The sequence below is a fragment of the Rhinolophus sinicus genome, linkage group LG06 (assembly GCF_036562045.2).
Source record: "Rhinolophus sinicus isolate RSC01 linkage group LG06, ASM3656204v1, whole genome shotgun sequence".
Taxonomy (NCBI): domain Eukaryota; kingdom Metazoa; phylum Chordata; class Mammalia; order Chiroptera; family Rhinolophidae; genus Rhinolophus; species Rhinolophus sinicus.
The window spans coordinates 80,608,422-80,633,136 of record NC_133756.1 but is presented as its reverse complement, the minus strand read 5'-3'; the positions used below and the strand labels follow the sequence as shown (position 1 = coordinate 80,633,136).

The 24,715-nt window shown below is 39.2% G+C and overlaps 1 protein-coding gene across 2 annotated transcripts in view; it reads left to right on the top strand.

Annotated features, from left to right (window-relative positions):
- Positions 1 to 24,385, top strand: part of CBL (Cbl proto-oncogene) — an 87,318-nt gene extending 62,933 nt beyond the window's left edge. For both annotated transcript variants that reach the window (XM_019716331.2, XM_074335333.1), the window contains 7 exons: positions 3,688 to 3,813; positions 3,902 to 4,279; positions 4,960 to 5,051; positions 13,459 to 13,599; positions 13,978 to 14,078; positions 14,763 to 14,951; positions 15,961 to 24,385. In XM_019716331.2, coding sequence (XP_019571890.2) covers positions 3,688 to 3,813; positions 3,902 to 4,279; positions 4,960 to 5,051; positions 13,459 to 13,599; positions 13,978 to 14,078; positions 14,763 to 14,951; positions 15,961 to 16,289 — 1,356 coding nt within the window. In that variant the 3' untranslated portion in view covers positions 16,290 to 24,385. The remainder of the gene's footprint in view (positions 1 to 3,687; positions 3,814 to 3,901; positions 4,280 to 4,959; positions 5,052 to 13,458; positions 13,600 to 13,977; positions 14,079 to 14,762; positions 14,952 to 15,960) is intronic.
- The last annotated feature ends 330 nt before the right edge of the window (positions 24,386 to 24,715 follow it).

Here is a 24,715-nt window from a genome sequence, read left to right as displayed (position 1 = left end):
CTGACACCATACAGTTATTACAGTATTATTGACTGTATTCCCTATGCTGTACTTTACATCCCCATTACTATTTTGTAACTACCAATTTGTACCTCTTAATCCCTTCCTCCATTTACAACGGGCAACCATCAAAATATTCTCTGTATCTATGAGTTTGTTTCTGTTTTGTTTATTTTGTTTTTTAGATTCTACATATAAGTGAAATAATATGGAATTTGTCTTTCTCTGACTTATTTTACTCACCGTAATACCTTCTAGGTCCATCCATGTTATTGCAGATGGCAAGATTTCATTCTTTTTTATGGCTGAGTAATGCTCCGTTGTATATATGTACCACTTCTTTATCCATTCATCTGTTGATGGACACTTACATTGCCTCCATATCTTGGCTATTGTAAATAATGCTGCAATGAACATATGGATGCATATATGCCTTTGAAGTAGTGTTTTGGGTTTCTTTGGATAAATACCCAGAAGAGGGATTACTGGGTTCTTCTTTGTGTCTTCTTTGCCTTTGTTTTAAAGTCTGATTTGTCTGATATAAGTATTGCTACGCCAGATTTTTGTTTATTTGTTTCCATTTTTATGAAGTATCCTTTTTAATCCCTTTACTTTTGGTCTGTGTGTGTCTTTTGATCTGAAGTGAATCTCTTATACGCAGCATATGTGAGAGTCTTATTTTCTTTTTTTTTCCCCCCTTCTCCCACCCCCCACCCCCACTCCAGTTCAAGCCATTGTTTCTCAATCTAGTTGTGTAGGACACAACTCTCCCTGGCTCATGCTGGTATTATGGGCCTTGTGCTCCCCCTGGCTGAGGCAGTTGGTCGACCTGTCGCCAGTCGTCGGTTGGCTGCTCATGGCAGCTCTCGCCTGCTGGCTGCTCACAATGGCTGCTGGCTGCTCACAATGGCTGCCAGCTACTCACGCTAGACACCGGCCACTCATGTTGGTCACTGGCAGCACATGGTAGCCCACGGCAGCAGACAGCAGCCTGTGGCAGCTCACAGCAGCTCACACCGACCTCTAGCTGCTCACAGCAGCCTGCTCCAGGGAGAGCTGTTGTTCACAATCTTAGCTGTAGAGGGCGCAGCTCACTGGCCCATGTGGGAATTGAACCAGCAACCCTGTTGTTAAGAGCTCGCGCTCTAACCAACTGAGTCATCTGGCCACCCCTTGATTCTTTAATATTAGCTATCTGTTCACTTCAGGTATTGTAGGAAAAGATTTAGGTGTCTTATTATCTCCCTCCTTCCTACTCCATATCTTCCCACTATATTTATCTGAACATTTTTTGGCTAAATCCAAACATATATTCAGTGTTTAAATGATTTTGCTCCCTAGTGTGCCAAGTAATATAATAACTATAATATAATTACTTTTGCTTTTCCTGGGATAATCACTTTATTTTTATTTCCTTAGTTTTCAGTTTGTACCTGTCACTACCAAGTCCTACCATATTGTCAAACATCCTCTCAATGTAATTATTTATGAAGTAAATTCTATTAATACAGAATAATAAACATTATTATGGGGTGCTGCATTCCCCATCACCCTGAAGTCTCCCCTTGCCATCATCACGGGACTTCATTACCTCCCCTGTGTGTTGGAGTGCCTATTTCTTGGCTCTCATGTTTTCCTTCTTTCACTTGACTTCCTTATTTGGTGGAATATGTCCTCAGAATAGCTTTCTGTGAAAAGGTGAGAGGTATAATTTTTTGAGATGTTTGATACCTTAACATGCCTTTAAATCAACCCTCAAAATCTGGCTAGTTATAGAATTCTAGGTTGAAAATAATTCAACTCAAAATTGTTATGGCTTCAATTCACTTGACTTCTACTTTCTGGTGTAATTTTGCTCTTTGGTGCCCTCTTTCCTTCCGTCCCCAGAAACTTATAGGATATTTTCCTTATCCTTGATTCCCTGAAAATTTAAGGATGTGGGTTTTTTTTTAAACTTTATTTATTTTTAAGGAGGGCGCAGCTCACAGTGGCCTATGTGGAGATCAAACCTGCAACCTTGGTGTTGTCAGCACCATGCTCTAACCAACTGAACTAACCGGCCACCCCCAAGGATGTGTTTTGTTTGTTTATTTGTTATGGGTTTCTTTTCCTTCATTGGGCTAGCTATGCAGTGAACCCCTTATATGTGGATATTTATATTCCTTAAGTCTTGGAAATGTCTTACATAATTTTTTCTCCATTTGTCTTTTCTTCCTTTTCTGGAACTTTATTATATGTTAAGGTAAAAGAACATTGCAGGGATTGGTTGTGATATGGTGGCATGAATTAAGGAATATGATTAGCTTAATCTTCTGCACTTTAGGAATGAAAAAGATGGATGCTGGGAAGGATCAAACTAGGCAGATAGGGCCTTTCAATTGGGAAACAACTTGAACAAAGGCAGAGAGTCGGGAATTGCAGAGTAGAGAGTTGTGGGAAGGTGAGAGTTACTGATGGATGGGTTTTGAGCTAGTGAGTATTTAAGGATGGCTTAGCTGGTAATGGTGAGCAAAAGGATTTGGTGAGATATAAACTAGAAATTGGGAGACACCTGAAGGTGGTTTTAATAAATCAGGTACAAGGTTGGTAAGTCGAATGAAAAGAAAGTTACAGATATGAGATTCTTTTATGGAAAAATTAACAGGATACAGTGACTGACTAGAAATTGATGATGAAGTGAGAATTAGCTTGATTAATAACTTTTCACTTCCTTAACCCTTGAGGTGTTTAGCTGCTTATATGGTGTTGGTCATGTTCCATTGACATAGAGCCCATTTTCTTGCATGAATAAAAGCAAGTACCATGTTTCCCCGAAAATAAGACCTAGCCAGACAATCAGCTCTAATGTGTCTTTTGGAGCAAAAATTAATATAAGACCCGGTATGATATTATATTATACCTGGTATTATGTTATACCTGGTATTATACCCAGTCTTATAGTAAAATACGAAGTATCATTTTGTATGAATTACTGTATATCTCTTGACAGCTCCTTGTACAAGCTTATCAACTATTCATCACCCGCTATAGGCAGGGAAATGGAAAAGGTTATATACATGTATTGTTTTTTCTTTTTGGTACCTCATTTTTTAGAACATAAGTTGACCAAAAATATTAATCCCTTTTAATAACTGAATTAAAATAACATTTCTTCAGCAGGACTCAGTGTGTTTTTTAGTGATGTTGTTGATCGTTTTCCTCTTAGAAATCTCTTTTCTTTCTTTTTATCATAACACACAGAGAATTTGTTATCTTTGATCTTTTCATTCTTCTGCCCCTTAAACATTATTTTCCCAGGTGCTTTGTTGAAAGGTTAATGTCTGCCCCTTTCTTTTATATGGGTTTCTGTTCTTAATATTGAAAAGATTTTTTTCTTTCTTTGAAGATGAGGAGGTAGAAAATTGTAATTTTTGAAAAAAATCATAAGCTAGGAAGCTTTTTGTAGCACAGCCATTTCTAGATAAAATTGCCTGTAGCTTGCATCTGCTTGGTATTTCTGTGATTGAGACTGCCCTCTTATGGTGACATGAAAATAATTCAGGAAGTAATACCCCAGGCCAAACTCTGACCCACTGATAGTTACATAGTCAGTGTTCATCTAGTACTCGCTATCTACAAATTTAGGAGTCGAAAGATGCCACCCCCCCCAAACAAGAATAACCTATTAGGAAATTTTCTTTGTGTTAGGTGGAACGGCCTCCTTCTCCATTCTCTATGGCCCCACAAGCTTCCCTTCCCCCAGTGCCACCACGACTTGACCTTCAACGAGTATCTATTCCTTCAAGTGCTTCTGGTCTTGGAACTGCTTCAAAGGTAAAGCATTATCCATTTCTACAGTTTTCTGATTCTTTGTTGTGGATTAGTAGTTTCTGATTGATTTGCTTCCATCACACACCCGCAGGCCGCTTCTGGCTCCCTTCATAAGGACAAACCGTTACCAATACCTCCCACACTTCGAGATCTTCCGCCGCCACCCCCTCCAGACCGGCCTTATTCTGTTGGAGTGGAAACCCGGCCTCAGAGACGCCCCTTGCCTTGTACACCAGGCGACTGCCCATCCAGAGACAAACTGCCCCCTGTCCCCTCTAGCCGCCTTGGGGAATCATGGCTGCCTCGGTCAATCCCCAAAGTACCAGTAGTTGCCCCAAACCATAGTGACCCCTGGACAGGGAGAGAATTAACCAACCGGCACTCACTTCCATTTTCATTACCCTCACAAATGGAACCCAGAACAGATGTGCCTAGGCTCGGAAGCACATTCAGTCTGGATACCTCCATGGTGAGTCCTGATTTTGAAATTATATGGCCTGTTAACAGATATTTGTGGGTAGCATTTAATAGGTCATTTCTACCCTCAAGAGAAGTGTGTGTGTGTGTATGTGTGTGTTTGAACTCAAGAAGTGTGTGTGTGTGTGTGTGTGTGTGTATGTGTGTGTGTATTTGTTTTTTTAAGAAGTATATATTTTAACAGCAGGTAAGTCATGTTTGTAAATACTATGTGTACACACGCACCATGGGTACTATAAATAAAAAACACTTAAGTTTTAGAGAAAGAGATTATTTCCAGATAGAGCAAACATGAGGGCTTTATGGAAAGAGTGGCATCTGAATTTGAAGTATTCTTTCCAAAGTGGATATAATTATTAAGATCAATCAGTGCTACAATGACAGAAATACTTGAGCTGTACTGTGGAATGGAAAGTAGTTTAATTTGAGTGAAGCAGAAATTTTGTGTATCAAAGTAGGAAAAGGGGCTAGAAAGTGCATTAGTACTAGATTAGAGGGCCTTGACTACCCCTTCCCAAAAGAATTTGAATTTTTTTGGTAGGAAACGAGCATTTGATGGTTTTAAATTAGTAGAGTGACAGACATGACCAAAACGATGATTTAAAGAGATGAATCTTTAAAGAGATATGTAACTGTGTTAAGAAGGTCCTTTTTCAACACTTTTCTTTCCAGAATATGAATAGCAGCCCAGTAGGTCCAGAGTGTGAGCACCCCAAAATCAAACCTTCTGCATCTGCCAATGCCATTTATTCTCTGGCTGCCAGGTAAGTTTACTAAAGCTGTATTTCATACAGTGGAGTTGGTACTTTTAAACAGCTTACTTACAGAAAATTGAGAAAACCCAGAGGAATATAAAGAAGAAAATAAAAATTGATCTGTATTTGCACCATGTAAAAAGTAACCTATTTTATGTTTTTGACTATTTCTTGCCATTCCTTTCTCTATGTACATGGATCAGTCTTGCTGGGGCTCATCATTTTTATCGATCTTTTCAAAGAAGCAATTTTGGTTTTGTTGGTTTTTTTAAGAGAATTCTTTTCTTAATTCTTACAATTTTAAATTTTAATTCTTAATTCTTAGGTACCTGCTTTTTTTGTGGTAAAATATATGACAAAATTTATCATCGTACCCATTTATAAGTGTACAGTTTATTAAATACATTCACATTGTGCAACCTTTACCACCATCCATCTCCTTAACTCTTCATTTTGTAAAACTCTATGCCTGTTAAACAACAACTCCCTATTTTCGCCTCCCCCTGCCAACCACCATTATTCTTCCTGTCTTTGTGATTTTTGACTACTCTAAATACCTCATGTAAGTAGGATCATATAGTATTTGTCTTTTTGTGACTGGCTTATTTCACTTAGCATATTGTCCTCACGATTCGTCATGTAGTATACTGCAGAACCTCGTTCCCTTTAAAAGCCAAATAATATTTCATTGTATGTGCATTCCACATTTTGCTTATCCATTCATCAGTTGATGGACACTTAGGTTGCTTCCATATTTTAGCTATTGTAAATGCTGCTGCTATGAACATGGGTGAACAATATCTCTTTGAGACCCGACTTTCAGTTATTTTGGGCATATACTCAGAAGTTGAATTGCTGGGTATTACGGTAATTTTATTTTTAATTTTTTTGAGGCACCACCATACTGTACTCACAGCAGCTGCACCATTTTACATCCCCACCAATAGTACACAAGGGTTCCAGTTTCTTTAGATTATTCACCAACTTGTTATTTTCTGGTTTCCTTTTTTGATAGTAGCCATCCTAATGAGTGTGAGATAGTATCTGATTGTAATTTCTGGTTGCTTTCCCCTGATGATTAGTGATGTTGAGCATCTTTTCATGCTCATTGGTCAATTATATATCTTTGGAGAAATGTCTATTTAAAGCCTTTGCCCTTTTTTTTAAATTTTTTTTTTCTCTTGTATTATTGGGCAACAGTGTGTTTCTCCAGGGCCCATCAGCTCCAAGTCGTTGTCCTTCAATCCAGTTGTGGAGGGTGCAGCTCACTGGTCCATGTGGGAATCGAACCGTCGTTGGTGTTATGAGCGCTGCGCTCTAACCACTGAGGCAACCAGCTGCTTCTGCTGGGAGATTTTTGATTACTGATTCAATCTTTTTTTTTTTTTTTTCCCAAATTTATTGGGGTGACAATTGTTAGTAAAATTACATAGATTTCAGGTGTACAATTCTGTATTACATCATCTATAAATCCCATTGTGTGTTCACCACCCAGAGTCAGTTCTCCTTCCATCACCATATATTTGATCCCCCTTACCCTCATCTCCCACCCCCCACCCCCCTTACCCTCTGGTAACCACTAAACTATTGTCTGTGTCTATGAGTTTCTGTTTCTCATTTGTTTGTCTTGTTCTTTTGTTGTTTTTGGTTTATATACCACATATCAGTGAAATCATATGGTTCTCTACTTTTTCTGTCTGACTTATTTCGCTTAGCATCATATTCTCAAGATCCAGCCATGTTGTTAAAAATGTTCCTATATCATCTTTTCTTACTGCTGAATAGTATTCCATTGTGTATATATACCACAACTTCTTCATCCATTCATCTATCGAAGGACATTTTGGTTGTTTCCATGTCTTGGCCACCATAAACAAAGCTGCAATGAACATTGGAGCACACGTGTCTTTATGTATAAATGTTTTCAGATTTTTGGGGTAGATACCCAGGAGAGGGATTGTTGGGTCATATGGTAATTCTATTCGTAATTTTTTGAGGAACCTCCACACTGCCTTCCATAACGGCTGCACCAATCTGCATTCCCACCAACAGTGTATGAGGGTTCCTTTTTCTCCACAGCCTCTCCAACATTTGTTATTATTTCTCTTGTTGATGATGGCCATTCTGACTGGGGTGAGGTGATATCTCATTGTGGTTTTTATTTGCGTTTCTCTGATGATTAGTGATGTTGAGCATTTTTTCATATGTCTATTTGCCATTTGTGTGTCCTCTTTGGAGAAATGTCTCTTCAGGTCCTCTGCCCATTTTTCAATTGGGTTGTTTGTTTTTTTGTTGTTGAGTTTCATGAGTTCCTTGTATATTTTGGATATTAGCCCCTTAGCGGAGACACTGTTTGCAAAAATCTTCTCCCATTCAGTTGGTGGCCTCTTTATTTTGTCGATGGTTTCTTTTGCTGTGCAGAAGCTTGATTCAATCTTCTTACTAGTTATAGGTCTATTCAGATTTTCTATTTCTTTGTGAGGTAGTCTCTTGGTAAGTTTTGTGTTTGTAGGAATTTGTCCACTTCATCAAGGTTATCTAATTTTTTGGCTTATAATTGTTCACAGTACTCTTTTTTTCCCCCCTAAATTATTTCTTTTTTTCAGTTGCAGTTGACTTCAGTGTTCTACATTAGTTTCAGGTGTATAGCATACTGGTTAGACATTTATATAATTGATGCAGTGGTCTCCCCCTATAATTAGTAACCCCCGGCACTATATATAGTTGTTGCAACATTATTGACTATATTCTCTGTGCTATACTCTTGTGACTATTTCTTAACTACCAATTTGTATTTCTTCACTTGATCTTAGCCAAAAGGCTGAGAAGCGATACCAATTTGTATTTCTTAATCCCCTCACCTTTTCCACCCAGCTCCCCAACCCCTCTTCCCTCTGGCAACTGTCAATTTGTTCTCTATATCTATGAGTCTGTTTCTATTTTGTTTGTTCATTTATTTTCTTCTTTATATTCCACATATAAGTGAGATCATGTGGTATTTGTCTTTCTTAGGCTGACTCATTTCACTTAGCGTAATACCCTCTAGGTCGATTCATGTCGCAAATGGAAGATTTCATTATTTTTTATGGCTGACATAGTACTCTTTTATAATTCTTTTTGTTTCTGTATAATTGGTAGTAATGTCCCCACTTTCTGATTTTAGTAATTTGAACCTTCTTTTTTCTTAGTCCATTTAGAGAAAGTTTGTAAGTTTTGTTGAACTTTTTGAAGAACCAACTTTTGGTTTCATTGATTTTTTTTTTTTCTCTGTTGTTTTTTATTCTATTTCTTGTATCTCTACTCTAATCTTTATTATTTCCTTCCTTCTGCTAGCTTTGGTTTTTCTTCTAGTGCCTTAAGTTGTAGTTAGGTTGTTAAATTGAGATCTTTCCTGTTTTTTAATATAAGCATTTATAGCTATAAATTTCCTCCTTAGCACTACTTTTGCTGCATCTCATAAGTTTTGGTATGTTGTGTTTTTGTTTTCATTTGTCTTCTAAGTATTTTCTGATTTCCCTTGTAATGTCTTCTTGATCAATTGCTTGTTTAAAAGTGTATTGTTTAATTTCCACAATTTTGTGAGTTTCCAGTTTTATTTTTGTTACTGATTTCTAATTTCATCCCGCTGTGGTCAGAGAAGATACGTTGTATGATATCTGTCTTTTAAAATCTATTGAGACTTAAATTGTGGGCTAACATATTGTCCATCTGGAAAATGTCCCATGTACACTTGAGAAGAATGATCTAAGATCAGTGTGTTAGCACAGTCAGTTTCTGGTGAGGAATCTTACTGGCTTGCAGGCTTGCATAGCCTTCTTGTTATGGCCTTTCCTTGATACACACACGTGTAGTGGAGAGGTATAGAGAGCAATAGCAAGCTCTCTGGGATCTCTTCTTATCAGAACACCAATCCTGTTGAATCAGTGTCCCACCCTCATGACCTCATCCAATCTTAATTACTTCCTCAGAGGCCCTATCTCCAAATACAGTTCACACTGGGGATTAGGGCTTTAGCATATGAATTTTGGGAGGACACAAACATTTGGTCCATAACAGATGCTTTAGCTGCATTCCACACATTTTGATATGTCATAGTTTCATTATTGTTCACTGCAAAATGCATGCCTTTGCTATTTGTGATTTCTTCTTTGATTGATCAGTTATTTACATATTGCCTGATTTTTAAACATTGGAAGATTTTCTAGTTATCCTTTTAGTACTGCTTTCTAGCTGCATTCTAGTGTGGTCAGAAACCATACTCTGTTATTTTAACTTATGACATTTGTTGAGACCTTCTTGATTGACTAGTTTATAGTAACTTCCAGTAATATCTACAACTTTCATAAGAATGTGTATGCTGTGGTTGTTGGGCATAGCGTTTTATGTATGTCAATGAGATCAAGTTTGTTAATGGTGTTTAAATGTTCTATCCCTCCTGATATTTTTAACCTATCATGTACTAAGAGGAGTGTGTTAAATTCTTCCTCTATAACTGGGTCTCTCTTCTTTCATTTTAGTCTGTCCATTTGTATTGTATATGTATTTAGCCTATGTAATTAGGGTACATAGAAATTTAGAATTATTAATACTAAATAATAATGATTTTTATTATCTAGTTTACTCTCTAGTTCTACTTTTTGCCTCCCTTAAGTCTGATTGTCTTATATTAAAATGGCTACATCAGCACTCTTTCAGTTAGTGTTTGCATAATCTTTTATCATTTTTTTACTTTCAATTTTTCTGTGTTCTTATATTTAAGATATGTTTCTCGTAAGCATTATATACTATTCCCCCTTAAATCCAGTGTACCATTCTTTGTTTTACAGTAATTAAAATGTTTGTTCCTACTCTTTCCGCCCACTTTTCTTAAAGTATATTTATTATACCATTTCGCCCCTTCTGTTATTCTTTTAATAGTTATCCTGGGGATTCCGTTGTGCATCCTTGACTCATTAGAATCTACCTTGAATCAGTGCCTTTTTACACTTCCTGGACATTTAAATTTCCCACATATTTATCCTATAGTACTCCTCATTTCTTACTGCTTTGCTGTACTTCCATCTGGAATCTTTTTCCTTCTGTCCAAGAACTTAAGAGAGACAGAGACAGAGTGTGTGGGAGTGGGTTGGTGTGTGTGTCAGTGGATTCCAGATTTTGTTTAATGGAAAGTGTCTTCTGTTTGACAGAAAATATCTTTTATTTTAGTTTCAGTTTTTAAAAAAAGATATTTTCACTGCTCACCTTGGTGTATTCTCCAGTGCCTTCTTTCTTTTGTATTTTATCCTGCTTTTACAGCTAGCTGTTCTAGACAGATGGTTAGATGATACTTGCTACTTGGCCATGACTGTAGACATGTAAATTGTATATATGTTTTAGATCTAGATAGAGTTTTATATTTTCTCCTTTTTTAAACTTAGCATTATATATTTTGGACATTTCTCCCTATCATTTAAAAAGTTATTCAGAATCCTTTCTTCCCCCCCTGGGATGGACAACAAGGTCGGGAAGGGGAGAGAAAGAGAGGGTCAAAATCCTTACTTTTAATGATTACATATTATTATATAATGTGACTATAACATCACGTATTTATAATCATTCTCCTGTTGTTGGATATTTATTTTGTTTAAAAGCGCTTACTGTAATAAATTTTTTTGCTTCTGTGAACATCTTTATACATAACCAGAGATTCAGCCAAAGTAGAATTACTATGATGAAAGAATGTGAATTTTTTAAAATATGTATTGCCAAAATGCTTAATCAGAAGGAGGTGCGATTTTGCATTTTTATTAACATCAACAAAAAGAATTATAATTTAAAAATCCCCCCCTCTTCTTCCACCTCCCCCCCCCACTGTGGTTCAAGCCATTGGCTCTCAGTGTAGTTGTGTAGGACACAGCTCTCTGGCCCATGCTGGTATTATGAGCCTTGCACTCCCCTGGCTGAGGCAGTCAGTCGCGGTCGTGGGTCAGCCACTCACAGCAGCTCTCAGCAGCTCTCGCCGGCTGCTGGCCACTCATACTGGCCGACTGCCGCTCATGGCGGCACACAGCAGCCTGTGGCAGCCCACAGCTTCCTACGCCTGTCTCTGGCTGCTCCTGGCAGCCCAGCTCCAGGGAGAGCTGTTGTTCATAATCTTAGCTGTAGAGGGTGCAGCTCACTGGCCCATGTGGGAATCGAACCAGCGACCTTGGCATTAGGAGCATGGCACTCCAACCACCTGAGCCACTAGGCCGGCCCATAATTAAAATTTTTGATGGCCCTTTTAGTGACTTTTTTCTTTTTATGAAAGTAATGTGTTAATTAAAGAATATTTAGAAATATGGATAAGTGACGCTGAAGAAATAAAAGTTATCCATAACCTTATTACCTAGAGTCAGTGAGCTTTGATATATGTTCATTACTATTCCTGTGTGTGTGTTTTTCATTAGGAATATCTTGATATCATTACATATTCTTGTACTACAATGATTTTCAAATTATTTCAATTGGTTGCAAAGCTGTGGAACTGACTTAAGTATAACCTCAATATGTAAAGTAGATTAGACCTGCTGTGGTAGAAGGCTCCTCTTGGGAACCTCTAAGGCACTGAGGGACACAGTTAACTTCAGATATATTGCTGTATGTGTAGTTCAAAATTTATTTATTCAATATGGCATTATTTGACAGTAAATTTTTTTTTTTTTTTTTTTTTAGTATTATAAATAATGCTATGGTGAATATTCTTGATTATTTCCTTAGGGAAAATTCCTAGAAATGGAATTTCTGAATACAAAGGTTTGCATGTTTGGTTAAATAGTTTTGCTGAATTACACTCCAGAAAAGTGATACCAATTTCTCATTTCTAAAACTATATATAAGAAAGCACTTATTTTCCTACATTTTCACCAATACTTGGTATTTTTTGTTGTTGTTAATCTTTATAAGTTGTTTCCCCCCCACCATTTTATTATGAAAAGTTAAAAGCATAAAGGTGAAAGATTTTTTTACAGTAAACATCCATATACTCACCACCTGGATTCTGCTATTACTGTTTTACTGTGCTTGTTTTATCATACATTTATCTATACCTCTACCCATCCATCAATCTTTCTTTTATTGACACATTTCAAGGCACATTGTAGATACCAGTACACTGCTACCTCAAAACTTCAGCATGCAGTGCACAAATAATAAAAGTAGACAAGACAATAATATGTAGACAAGAAAAAAATCTCAAGTGAGATTATAGGGGACTGTCATCTGTTAAGTTTCTGTTTTGTAATAAGCAGCTATTGCTTTTCTTCTTTTATTTTCTTTTAACTTTTATTTATTTAAATTTTTCCCAGACCCATCAGCTCCAAGTCAAGTAGTTGTTTCAGTCTAGTTGTGGAGGGCACAGCTCACAGTGGCCCAGGTGGGGATCAAACCGGCAACCTTGTTAAGAGCACCGTGCTCTAACAAACTGAGCAAACCGGCCACTCCAGCTATTGCTTTTATAATTAGGAAAAATAACCATCAAGTAAACACAGACAGGCAAATCCAATAGGTGTTTCTTACAGCTTAGAACGTGCAAAAAAAGTATAAAGAGGAAGGGAGGAGAAACACTCATTAACTCATATTTCCAGAATCAGTTTTGTACACATGTATGTTTCTTATATAATTGTGTGGAGTTTTTTAGTTTGTTTTGTTTTGTCTTTGTCTAGTTTCAGAGGGTGGGCTGGCACGAGACGTTTTGTTTCAAAAGCTTCTTGGTAAGAGTTATGTATGAGTATAATGGCAAGATCCCTGAAGCCAGAGTCGCAAGATCAGGAATCTAGTCCCAGAATTGATGCTAACTACCAAGGCATTTTCTCTCTTTTATTTCATATTTTTCTTGTTTAAATAAGGAGAAAACGTGTTTATACTATGAGATATATGAGAAAGCTCTTAACAAGCTGTATATTCTTTGAAACCATATAAAGATTTTAGAATTAGGATTTGTATACATTCCTAGCATATTGTCAGAAAACCACCTGCTGTTTCTTGTTTCATGGCTAGTAAAAAACTGGCATACTAGTTCTCAGACAGGGACTCTTAACTTATTTAGGGAGAGAATCTAACTGATATGAAGTACTATCCCAATGTAACACACCTCAAACATAATAACTGCATCTTTGGTTAGCTAAAAGAGAAAATGTAAGTTAGTGTGTTTTTAATAATTTCCCATCTTAGCCAGGAGAAATAATATTAGGTTGGCGCAAAAGTAACTGCTTTTTTTGCAGTTATTTTTAACCTTTTAAACCACAGTTACTTTTGCACCAAGCTAATGCATCCCTAGGTGGCATCTATTATGCCAAATTATGGTCTGTTTTGAAGCCATTTATTTCATACTTGAAGGTTTTCCAGCTTGTTAATTCTTTTTGTTTTCTTTTTCTGTTTTTTATTCTTCATCTTCTAGACCTCTTCCTGTGCCAAAGCTGCCACCTGGGGAGCAGTGTGAAAATGAGGAGGACACAGAGTATATGACTCCCTCCTCTAGGCCTCTAGGGCTTCAAAAGCCAGAGGTGAAATGGCCTTTGGAGACAACACAGAGTTCACGGTAGGTTCACAACAATCCAATTTTGGAATTCAGTTGACACTACTCACCTGCTTGGCTTGCTACCTTCATTCACAAAGCGTTATCCAGCCATAATTAAAGCAGAAACATGTATGTAGCTCCTAATGTTTAAGCCTCTTAGAGCTGTGAACAATTCTGCTTAATGTTTCCTCAACATCACAGTAATGTCAAAAACACACACCTCTAGTAGTCATCATAAGAATCAGTCTTGCAACATTTCTGAGTGACTGGCAAAGGGGGGATTTTATCTTGATAGAATCAGGGTCTGGAATAGTTGTGAATAGAGGAATCGTAATCAGTAAGTTTGCAGATAACAGTTCTGTTTCTGAAAGTAATTGTGCCACTTTCCTTTCGGTTCAGAGCATGTGATTGTGACCAGCAGATTGATAGCTGTACATATGAAGCAATGTATAATATTCAGTCCCAGTCAGCGCCATCTGTCACAGAGAGCAGCACCTCTGGTGAGTAGCTATTTTGCTACTTTAAAAATCATTAATGTGCTGTAGGAATGAGCCTGTAATATGAGATTGCTTGATCTAAGCAGAAAATTCTTTTAAATAATTTTATTTGCAAAATATCTTTGATCAATGGGCAGTAAAACTGCCTCCTCTCTTTTATTTCTTACTCACACAGCTAGTTCCTTTTGTGCTTTTTCATCCTTCCAGAGCCTGGAGACATTTGTGACCTGGACCTGCAGTGTTGGCAGCTCCCTTTTATTCCCATTGCTTTTTGCATTGATGAAATTCTTTTGTGTATGGGTGGTAAATACTCAGTTCCCATATTAACTAGCCTACCAAGTTGAAAGTTCAAGGAGGCAGCACACACAGGCCCTTTGGCTGATCTTCCACGGTGAAATGCAGATAGAAATGTTGAGTGACTGAATCTTCGGCATCAGTGGCTGTTAACATTGGAAAGGGTAGCTTTTGACATGTTCTTAGAAAGGTAGAGCTGCAGGATTGGTGTAAATTTTATTTTCTCTATTTCCTTTATTTCCACCCACAAAGCCTCATAGTGTTTGGCCCATAGCAGACATTTGATAACTGTTTGACTCTGTACAGGCAGGCTTGAATGAATGGATGCCCCTGTATTGAAATGTGTTAGATGAAGTATGTTAGAAGAAGATAACTGGACAAACTTTTCTCTAGGTGAAGGGAATTTGGCTGCATCCCATGCCCATGCTAGTAGTGTTCCTGAGGAATCAGAAAATGAAGATGATGGGTATGATGTTCCTAAGCCACCTGTGCCAGCAGTGCTGGCCCGCCGAACTCTGTCAGATATCTCTAATGCCAGCTCCTCCTTCGGCTGGTTGTCTCTGGAAGGTGATCCCACAACAAGTGAGTATCCAGGCAACCTTGGTTTGTACCGGATTGCTGTATGGCTCCTATATTTATACTGAACTAGAGATGACTGACTTCCTGGAGACAATAAATCAGTAGTTGGAAGTAGTAGACTAAAATGTATTCCTAATGGGAAGAAAGCTGGTCCTGGGTCCCAAATTAGGAAGTTCAACTATAGTTAGACTCTTTAGGATTTTGCCAGACTTAGAAATGAGGTTGTTTCTTAAACCACGGTTCCTCCTGTGCTGGGGGTGAGTAGGATTTCTGGCTCTTCTTCAGTGTGCATTATGACAGTGGTTATTAAACTTGATGGTTCAGACCACACATTCCTGACCTCTGGGCCCCGTCCTATTGGAAAGGAGGTTTGTTGGCTCTGGGAAGCACACTGAATGGGCCTGAAGCCAGCCCACATTTGGGCCTGGACAATAAGGGCTGCTTTTCTTGCACTTGTGGCCACCTGTGGTTTCCTGAGGGAGCGGCAGCCAGAATTGCTGTCACTTTGGAAATTGAAGACAGCCTTCAGGACAGCTGGTGAAAAAGATATTACAGCATCCAGTTGCTGAAACAGGCAGTGATCCCCACCCACCCAGCCTTGTTTAATGCTTCTTCACTGCAAATTAGGCTGATTTCTGTTTTCATAATTTGTGAAAGGAGAAGTTTAGTGTCTTCTCTGGCCCCCTCAGAAATTTTTGAAAAAGAATCCAGGCAATGATATATATGAAAACTGGTTACTAAGTGAAAAGCATGATGCACATACAGATGTTCTGTACTTGTGACAGCAGTGGTTAGTGTTAGTAGGACAGGTGGTATAATTAGAAGGTTGCTCCTGCTGTGAAAAGGAGAGGTCTGTATACTAAAATGCTTGAACCTGTAAAACCCAGCCTTTTGACTGAAGAGCGCATGGACTCAATTGACAGTAAGTCAGTAATATTTTATATTAGCACATTCTTGTTATTACTGCCATGAAATAAGGATTTGCAAATGTTTTCTTTCCTATTTCTTGTAGCCTTCACTGAAGGTTCCCAAGTTCCTGAGAGGCCGCCCAAGCCGTTCCCTCGGAGAATCAACTCTGAACGAAAAGCGGGCAGCGGTCAGCAAGGTGGTGCGACTGCTGCCGCTGCCGCCGCCGCTGCCGCCGCCGCTGCCGCCGCCGCCGCCGCCGCTGCCGCTGCCTCTCCGCAGCTCTCCAGTGAAATTGAGAACCTCATGAGTCAGGGATATTCTTACCAGGACATTCAGAAAGCTTTGGTCATTGCCCACAACAACATTGAAATGGCCAAAAATATTCTCCGGGAATTTGTTTCTATTTCTTCTCCTGCCCATGTAGCCACCTAGCACATCATCTCCCTGCTGCAACTTTGGAGGACCAGTGAGCTGGGAGCTCTTACTCGAGTAGCATCTAAAGAGCAGAGAGGTTCCTTTGGAGATGTCACACGAAGTCTGGCCCTGTCTGTGGGCTAGCATATTTGTGGTTCTAAGATTTCAAAGCAGTGGGATGAAAATGGAGCAGCTAGTGTGTTTTATTACTTTATTTGTTTTGAGAGTGCATTTGAAGGTGTCCTTCAGTCCCCACTTAGAGAGAGAGTGGATTTTTTTTTTTTTTTTTTAACAGTAGTCTGCTTGGGGAACAGCCCAGAAAGCAGTAGAAGTGTTACGCTGTAAATCCTAATTGAGGACTTAAGACTTTCCAGGGTTAAGACTGTGGTTGTGTATCTGTGTGTGTCCTGTGATTACAAGATTACCCTGCTGTCTGTGTTAATTCCAGGCAGGGAATTAGCACAAAAGGTTTAGGAAGGAATCTTTTAAAAACATTCATCTACTGTGGTATTATACCCAACCCCAGTGTGTATTACAACTTCAACACTTCCCTGTGGCTTGGATTATTATATGCATAGCTAAAGTCTTATATTTTTAGAACACCCTCCCTCTGTCCTTTCCTCTCTCCTCTTTCCCCTTGTCTGTCATTGGCAGTTGGCATGCTATGACCAGGCTTACTGAAGCCAAGCAGCTTGTAGAATGTTATTATGTGTGATGGTATTGGTTTGTTTGGTAGATAGGTTGGAACAAAAAGTACTGCTGCGGCATCATTATAGTCATGTCTGATACTAGCAGCTAACACTGGTCACTCCGAAGCACTGTTTTCAATAGGAACATTGAATCTGTTAAAATAAGATGTTTTAATTATAATTACACAGTGATTGATTTGAGATAAAGGCTTTCAAATACATTCCATGCTCTCCCCAGAGAATAGCCTGTGGGAGTTAGTTGCCTTGGTGCCAGGTATATGTGTGTCTAATGTAGGTCATGAGATTTTATACTTAATGGGAAGGGAAGAATCTTTGTTTCCAGCGTGGCTTTCTGGCCCGAACACCATGAAGCTTTTAGGAAACTTCATTCACACGTTCTTTACCCTATTATCCATAAAATGCACAAAATAGACCATAAGGATTTGTCTGTTCAGTTTTTCTTCCCAGTGAATTAATTCCAGCTTATATGGGTGTCTCCTTTTGATCATAAGCCAGGTTATATTTTCAAAAATGATTTTTTTTTCCCCTTTAAGGAATGGGGATACCACTCCATTAGTTTTCTCTTGTGCCTGTGGCTTTGGGAATGTGACATTTCCTTCTCCTTTCCTCTTCACTGTAGTTCTATATACTCTTTAATGACTGTGTTCCCCACAGTAATTAGACATCATTTAATGTAAGAAATGACTTTACTATACTCAGAGACAGTATATGAACAGCCAGGCAGTCTGCGTAATTGCAGGCTCTGAAAGCAGATTCAGAGTCTGGTGTGGAGCGCCATTGTTCCTGTAGATGTTGCCGAATGATCCCTCGAGTTTAGGCCATTATCTGCCCAGCGTCTGCTGACTTCCCTAGCACAGTGTAACCTTCTTCCTTATCAGAAGCAAGGCTGCTCTGTTGATTAATCTACCCGTCTCAAAATCTAAGTCTTGCTTTTGTCTTTAGATCCAGACAGAAATGACTCTCATTAGATCTGTTTTCTTTCCCACCTTGTCCTCTTCGTAACTAAAACTTTTTCTAACTCATAGATCTTTTGATTTTATCCTCTTTTGTCTCAGAGCCATTTACATTCTCATAGTGGACAGTACAGGACTGCTTGTTGATTTGCCATGGTTACCCAGTGTCTCCTTTACATGGCGGAAAACAGCACAGCTCGCCACCAGGTGCAGGAGGTCCTGAACTCGAGTGGAGATGGACAAAGGGCAATTGCAGTGAGTAGGAAACAGTAACTTAGTATCTCCTTCTAAAAACCAGTATAGTGTTTCGTTTGTGGTAACATCCAGTTTTGCATTTTATTTAGATACTGAAAGCATAGATTATGAACTAGAAAAAAATGGCAGCAGGTTCCATGCCTATCCACACTGGAATTTTTCCTTCTCTGTAAATATCGCCCAGAGTCTGAAAATCTATCAGGAGGACAAAGCACTGGTTCTGCATATTTTTTGCCTTTTCAAGGTACACGCAAAATCTTTGGAGAATGTCCTTACTTATATAGGCTACGGGCAAGTTCCTTCTTTCTTTTCCTAATGGAGTACTTGTGTGACTTGTTGGGTCCTTCCTGAACTGGGGTACTAGAACATGTGCAGCTTTGATTGGCCTGGTTATTACCTTGTCAGCTATGTGTCTGTAGGCATTCAGAGTTTTAGACCATTCTGTGAGGGCTTTTCTTTCTCTTTGACTGGGTACTCTGAGGGTACACCTGGGTCACCTGAGATTGCCAGGCGAGCGCCTCAGGAAATTTTTCACATGGCTCTTGTTTTGAGGATATTCCTAAAACTTTAATTTCTTAAATTTTCCTTGGATTAAGGCATTAATAACTCATTCTTCATCCTCTGTTTGTATGGCAATTTTTAATTATTTGGCTCTGTTCTGAGTTTAAAATTGTCCTTTCACAAACAGGCTTTATTTTGACTTTTGGGCAAACCCATTCTTTACCCCCTCCACCCCCAATTACAAATGGTCCCTCCTCTGTTAAGGATCAGGTAAATAAGGTAGAAACCACTTTGATGTTTTACTTTTTTGTAAATACACTAGACTGTTCTGTTCAACCCAATCTCCTGTTTTCCCTGTGTCTTCCTGGGTTGCTTTACATATCCTGCCACATTACTGGATGGTTGCCTTGCCTGGCAATACGTAAAATCATTTGCTCCTGCTGTACATCTTCCACCAAAGGGTTCCCCAAGTGGAAAAAAACCTGTGGGCTCTATGATATACCTCCCTTTTTATGTAAATAATAGATTGGGCAATTTATCATCTCAGCATTTATCTGTTACTATTTTGCGTAAATAGTCATCTATACCTGGGGATGGTCATTCTCTTCCATTGGCCCTTTCTCCCCGCAAGCCACACGCTGGCTGTTCTGCTATTCTGTTCTCTCTCTTCTTATACAGACTCTCAACACCAGGGCTCAGGATGTGGGATAGTACTATTGATATCATTTGGCTGTTTTGTGGATTAAAGAAACATATTTTGAAAGGGGTCGTTATTCTTCATACTTGAAATATTTATTTCTTCTACAAAAAGAGAAAATATATTTTATGGTCCCAAATGGCAAACTTACAAATGAATTTTTGTAAATTTGCTTACACAGTAGGGACCCAGCTATATGTTCCCTTTAAGGCACTATTAACAGATCTAGACCTTATTTTTTTCTTTTTAATTGAGGTATAATTGACATATAACATTAGTTTCAGGTACACAATGTAATGATTCAATATTTGTATACACTGCAGAATGATCACCATGATAAGTCTAGTAAGCATCCATCACCATACATAGTTACAAAAATTATTTTTTCCTTGTGATGAGAACTTTTTAAGATTTACTCTCTTGGCAACTTTCAGATATGTACTAAGGATCTAGACCTTTTTGTGGGTGATCCGCAATGAGGTTAATACAGAATCTTCTACCTCACATCATGAAAGTCAGAGGGTGATAGACAGTTTTCCCAAACTGTTTGTAAATTCCCCTTTTTACCGTTGGCCTTTCTGATTCTGCAGTGACCACTGCCCATAAAGTAACAGTATTCTGACCACTCACCTGGGTGTTTTCCAGTTCGTTTGTTCGTTCAGCAAATGTTTATGAGTAGTTACCATGTGCCAGAAGTGTCAGCTCTGTGTTCTTCCCTGCCAGCACGTGGTGATTTACTGATGTTGGGAGATTGTACTTGAACTGCCTAGTACTTGCATTTGGCCCTAAAATAACCCTTCCCAGTAAGATTGTGTAGTTTTTATTCACAGCTCTTTTATGTAAACATGTCTTTCCTTATAGAGCTGTCTCGGTTAAAATCAGTTCACAACTCTCCCATTGCCCCCTATTGTTTTCCTATAACTTTAATAATGTTTGGGACGTTCCTCAGTGTAAATCTCATGGATACCCATCATTTTAATGTATTTCAGTGCAGTCTGTTTGGTGGGTTGAGGGGTATGTTGGCTCAGTGTTACACAGTAGGGCAGCTAAATGTTTAAGCAAAGCATTGCCCGTAGTCCCCTTTCTAACCTGTGCCTTCCTTGATCTTTTTTACTGAGCTGCTTGCATCCCTAATCCCCCTCATTGGGAAGTTTCCTTATCACCCTTCTGGGACCTGTCACCATCTTCCATTCTGTTTGGAACTTGTTTTCCAGTCCTTCAACAACCATTCTAATCCTGTGTCTTAGAATGGCTGAAGATGTGGGAGAGCTTATGGACACTTGTCTCTGGGTCCTGATCTTCAACCAGTTGTCTGGTCACCTTAGAGTCAGGCAGTAAAATCAACTGAACTCAGTTATCTCTTGAGGTAGAGAGCTTAGAGAACCTAGAAGTTAGTATCAAAATCAACACATCATCATTCTCCTAGACTTTCAGGCTTTAGAAATTCAATCTAAGGTATTCTAACTCGGTGCAAAGCATTACTATCACTGCATAGAAGTGGGTACACAGTAGAAGGTCAAGGTTGTATCTTTGTCCTGTTTGGGAATCCTTTGGATGCAAGAAACACAGGTATTCAAGCATCCTGTGCTTGAAAGGAAGGGATCATGAGGATGTAGATTTCACAGAACCCAGGATAAGAAATGCAGTTGATTCTTGCATGGAGCTGGAACTATAAAACTTTGCACCTAGTCTTTTCTCCTGCTTGTGAGTCTGTTTATTGGCATGCATGGTCTCAAAATAGATACCCCAATCCTCAAGTCAATGTGACCTTCCAACTATAGGGGTCACCATTAACAGATTCCCAGGGCCTCTTGGTTTGTATTTTCAGGAAAGAATATGATTACCCCAGCACATGACTCATCTACCCACAATCAGTCAGCCTCGTCACAGGCAATAGCAGCATACTCCTTCAGAGGGGAGGTGGAGGGCGATTATCAGAGAAGAGGGTATATAGATGGGATAGATACCCTAAAAATACTCTAGTAGTAAACTGCTATCATACTGCTTTTTTGAGAGTGAAAAGGCAGCTGTGGGACTGTGGGACATTGAGGAAATTCCTAGGTTTAAATTAATTTCGGTTGCTGGCTTTGTTTCTTTATTTCCTGTTTTTCTTCCCTTTGTGTGTCTTGGTGTCCAAGATTTCTTATCTCCCTCTTTAGGACCAGTTTCTTCTGTTTTGGAGCTCGTCTGTTCTTAGGTGACATTTCTTAGCCCTTATTCAATCTCAGGTTTTTTAGCCTTCTTTCATATTATTTAGAGAGCAGATCACAAATCCCACTGTAGCCACCATGGACCTCTGGGCTATTCAGGTTTCAGTACTAAAAATATATTCATACTGTGTGCCCATGGCCTGTGTCCGTCCGTATGCTCTCCCTCACCTTTTCATTTGGTCTTTTCTATATGAGGGGAGCTCTGCAGTAATAGTCTTAGGCAGGCCTTCCTAGGTACCTCAGAAACTACTTTGCTATAGCCAGTAAGAATATGTAATAGTTGGTAGAGTTGCCATGATATAAACTAGGTAATAAGTTCCGGTTTAGAATGGAGTTTTTACTGAGAGCTCTTTAGACAGGATATCTTTGTCTTCCTTGTCCAGTTGCTTTCTTTGTAGTCCTGTATTAAAGCCTTTTTTTATTTTAAAAAACTGTGCTTTTGCTTGCCTGAATTTTTTCATCTTACCTATCTTAGAACCTGTCCTGTATTTTTAAGGCATTTCATAAGTACTTACAACTTTTTTAACTACTGGAGTTGATTCACGCAGAAGTAACCTAGTAATCCAAAGATATACATTGAGGTACATGATAAAGGGTGAGTCATCAGACTTTGCATTTGATATTCAAGTCTAGGCTCCAGAATGAAGGAGCAGAGGGATAGCAGTGCCATGTGCTTCCACGGTGTCTAGGAAATCAGGGTTGGTTCGAAAGGGGAGTACCATGTTTCTTGGTTCTGGAAAGTAGCACAGGAGTAAGAGGTGGGGAAGTAGGGGTGAGCAAGTGCTGCGTGGAGGCTCATTTATTGTCACATGGAAAGCACTGCCCCAAAAGGGCCAGCTGTTGACCAACAGACTAACATCTGTTTGGAGATCTCTCTGCCCCCTTCCTTGTATAGTGCTTAAGAAAAATGTGGCTTACCACTCCCTCTGTTTGTACAGAGCAAAGGCTGAAAGCCAACCTCAGATCTACTGATTGGGCAGCCGAACACATCAGCAGAGTTCTGATTGCCTGGCCCCATATCCTTGATTCAGTCCCAAAAATGAATGTGAGAGGTGCCCTCCACATTGCCTCTCACAAGTTCTCCTACCCCTGAACCAGACTGGGAGGCCAGAGGAGGATTGCTCAATATATGCTATGTGCAACTCCTCAGGCCTTGCACCGCCTCCATGCTCAGGCCCTGCGGTGGGGTGTACACTGTGCCCGAGCCCGGCACTCTTAAGTGTGTGTTAATACACCCTGTGTGTCAATTCCCTCCTCCCTCCCCACCTCTGACCCTGTTATGATGGCTGTGTGGAAACTGAAGAGGCAGGGAGCTGCTTATGAGTCTGTAGATCATGCATTTTCTCTTCCTTGCCTTCTTCCTTTTGCTATCTGGGTGAGTAAGCCTGCAGGCACAGTGCCCTTGAAATACATGTCCCCTGACTTACCCTTCTCAGCATTGTTTTAGTGTCTTGGCCTTGACCTCCTGCTGAAACATGAGATTGGGGCATGGCAGCTATGAAGTACCTCCTACATCCACTTTCTGGCTGTGGTGATTTGGGATTTTTAACCTTATATATCTTTTTCCTCTATTCAAAACAAAACAATTTTTAGCACACTGAAAAAAAAAAAAGCCAAACATTTTGTGCCTTTCTAAGGCAGCACTGTATCCCAGGCTGCATTTTAGGACTTAATATGGAAACACCAGAGTCTTAGCTCTCCTACCTTGAGTGTCACTAGTCTCTACGGTGTAGGGGAGAGGAAGAAGTGTTCTGTGTGGCTGGAGAGATGACACACAAGTGTAGCGTGTCAGTGGTCCCTTCTGCCATCATGCTTAGTTGGAAGAAATAAGCATTGTACCCTGGGATCATTTGATTGGTTCCAATCAGAATCTTAGTTATCAGGTTGCATGCTGTCTCCAGCGAGAAAAAATAGACTGTTCGATGATTTCCAAGAATATACTCTGGACCATTTCAAGTGTCCCAGCCTCCTCTTGATCCTGTTAATGACCCAGCTGCATGGAAAAGTGTAGGATGGACTCTCCTGAGAAGGGGAGGTCATTTGTTTTTGTCTTTTCTTTTTGCTGGATCCCGAACTGGCCTAGACCTCCTGCCTCTCTCCCTTTCATTTGAAGACCTCAGATTGAAAGCATGAAGCAGCTGTGCCCTCTTTAGGACCTGCTTTTCCCCTCGGAAAGGCAGCAAGGACCGTGTACTGGAAGCCTGTCCTCAGTACTGTGGCCATTAGGTTTCGGGGAAAAAACACACAAATATTTTCTATATAATGAATTTTACTTATCTCTTTCCCTTTTCTCAGTTCTTCCCTGCCTTTAACTAATGAAGAGTTTGGAGATAGAAACAATTCTTTTTAAAGTCCTCCTTATTCGGGATTTTGACATTCTTGGTCTGGGTGGGTCTGGAGAGAACTTGATGCTTTCTCCAGAATGAAGAGTCCTAATTTGTATATCAGTGTTAAAAATAAAACAACATAAAAACTTTGAGATTTTTGTGGACTATTTTAAAAATGTGTCATTAATATAAAAAATTTTATATTAGTATTTAATCATTCTCACATGTAAAGAATAAGAAAAACAGAAGGTAAATATTCTTACAGAGAATAGCAGAGCTTTAAGATTCATTTTCATGTTAAGTCCATTGTTTTGCCAATGTATTAATGTTTAGAGATCTGTTATACTAATGTTATTTATTAATTTTTTTCATTTCCATACACAGTTAACTAAAGAGCTTTTTAAGGCACCCATGTGTGTAAAAAAAATATTTTAAAATAAAGTTTCTTTTGTTGTAGCAGACTTGAGTTCTTGCTCATTTGTGGGGGTGGAAGAGTGAGTGATATATTGGGTGCTATCTCAAGGGCAAATCGAAGTGACAGGAAAGCATAGAAAAAGGGAAAAAGCTGCTTGCTAAGAACCTGCGAGGCCCTACAGGCTGCCTAGAGGAGGGGATTGCTGCTGAGCAAAGGGGGGTGTCCTCTATGGTAGAGCTTGAGCCATTGCTCAGAAACAGAGTAACCCCTGGTCTCTGCTGCCAACTGCCAAGGATTTTATGTTCCTTTTGGTATAGTTCCAATTCCAGAGGCCTCAGGCTGCTGTAGTTCCCATGATGAATAAAAGGCAGTGTAA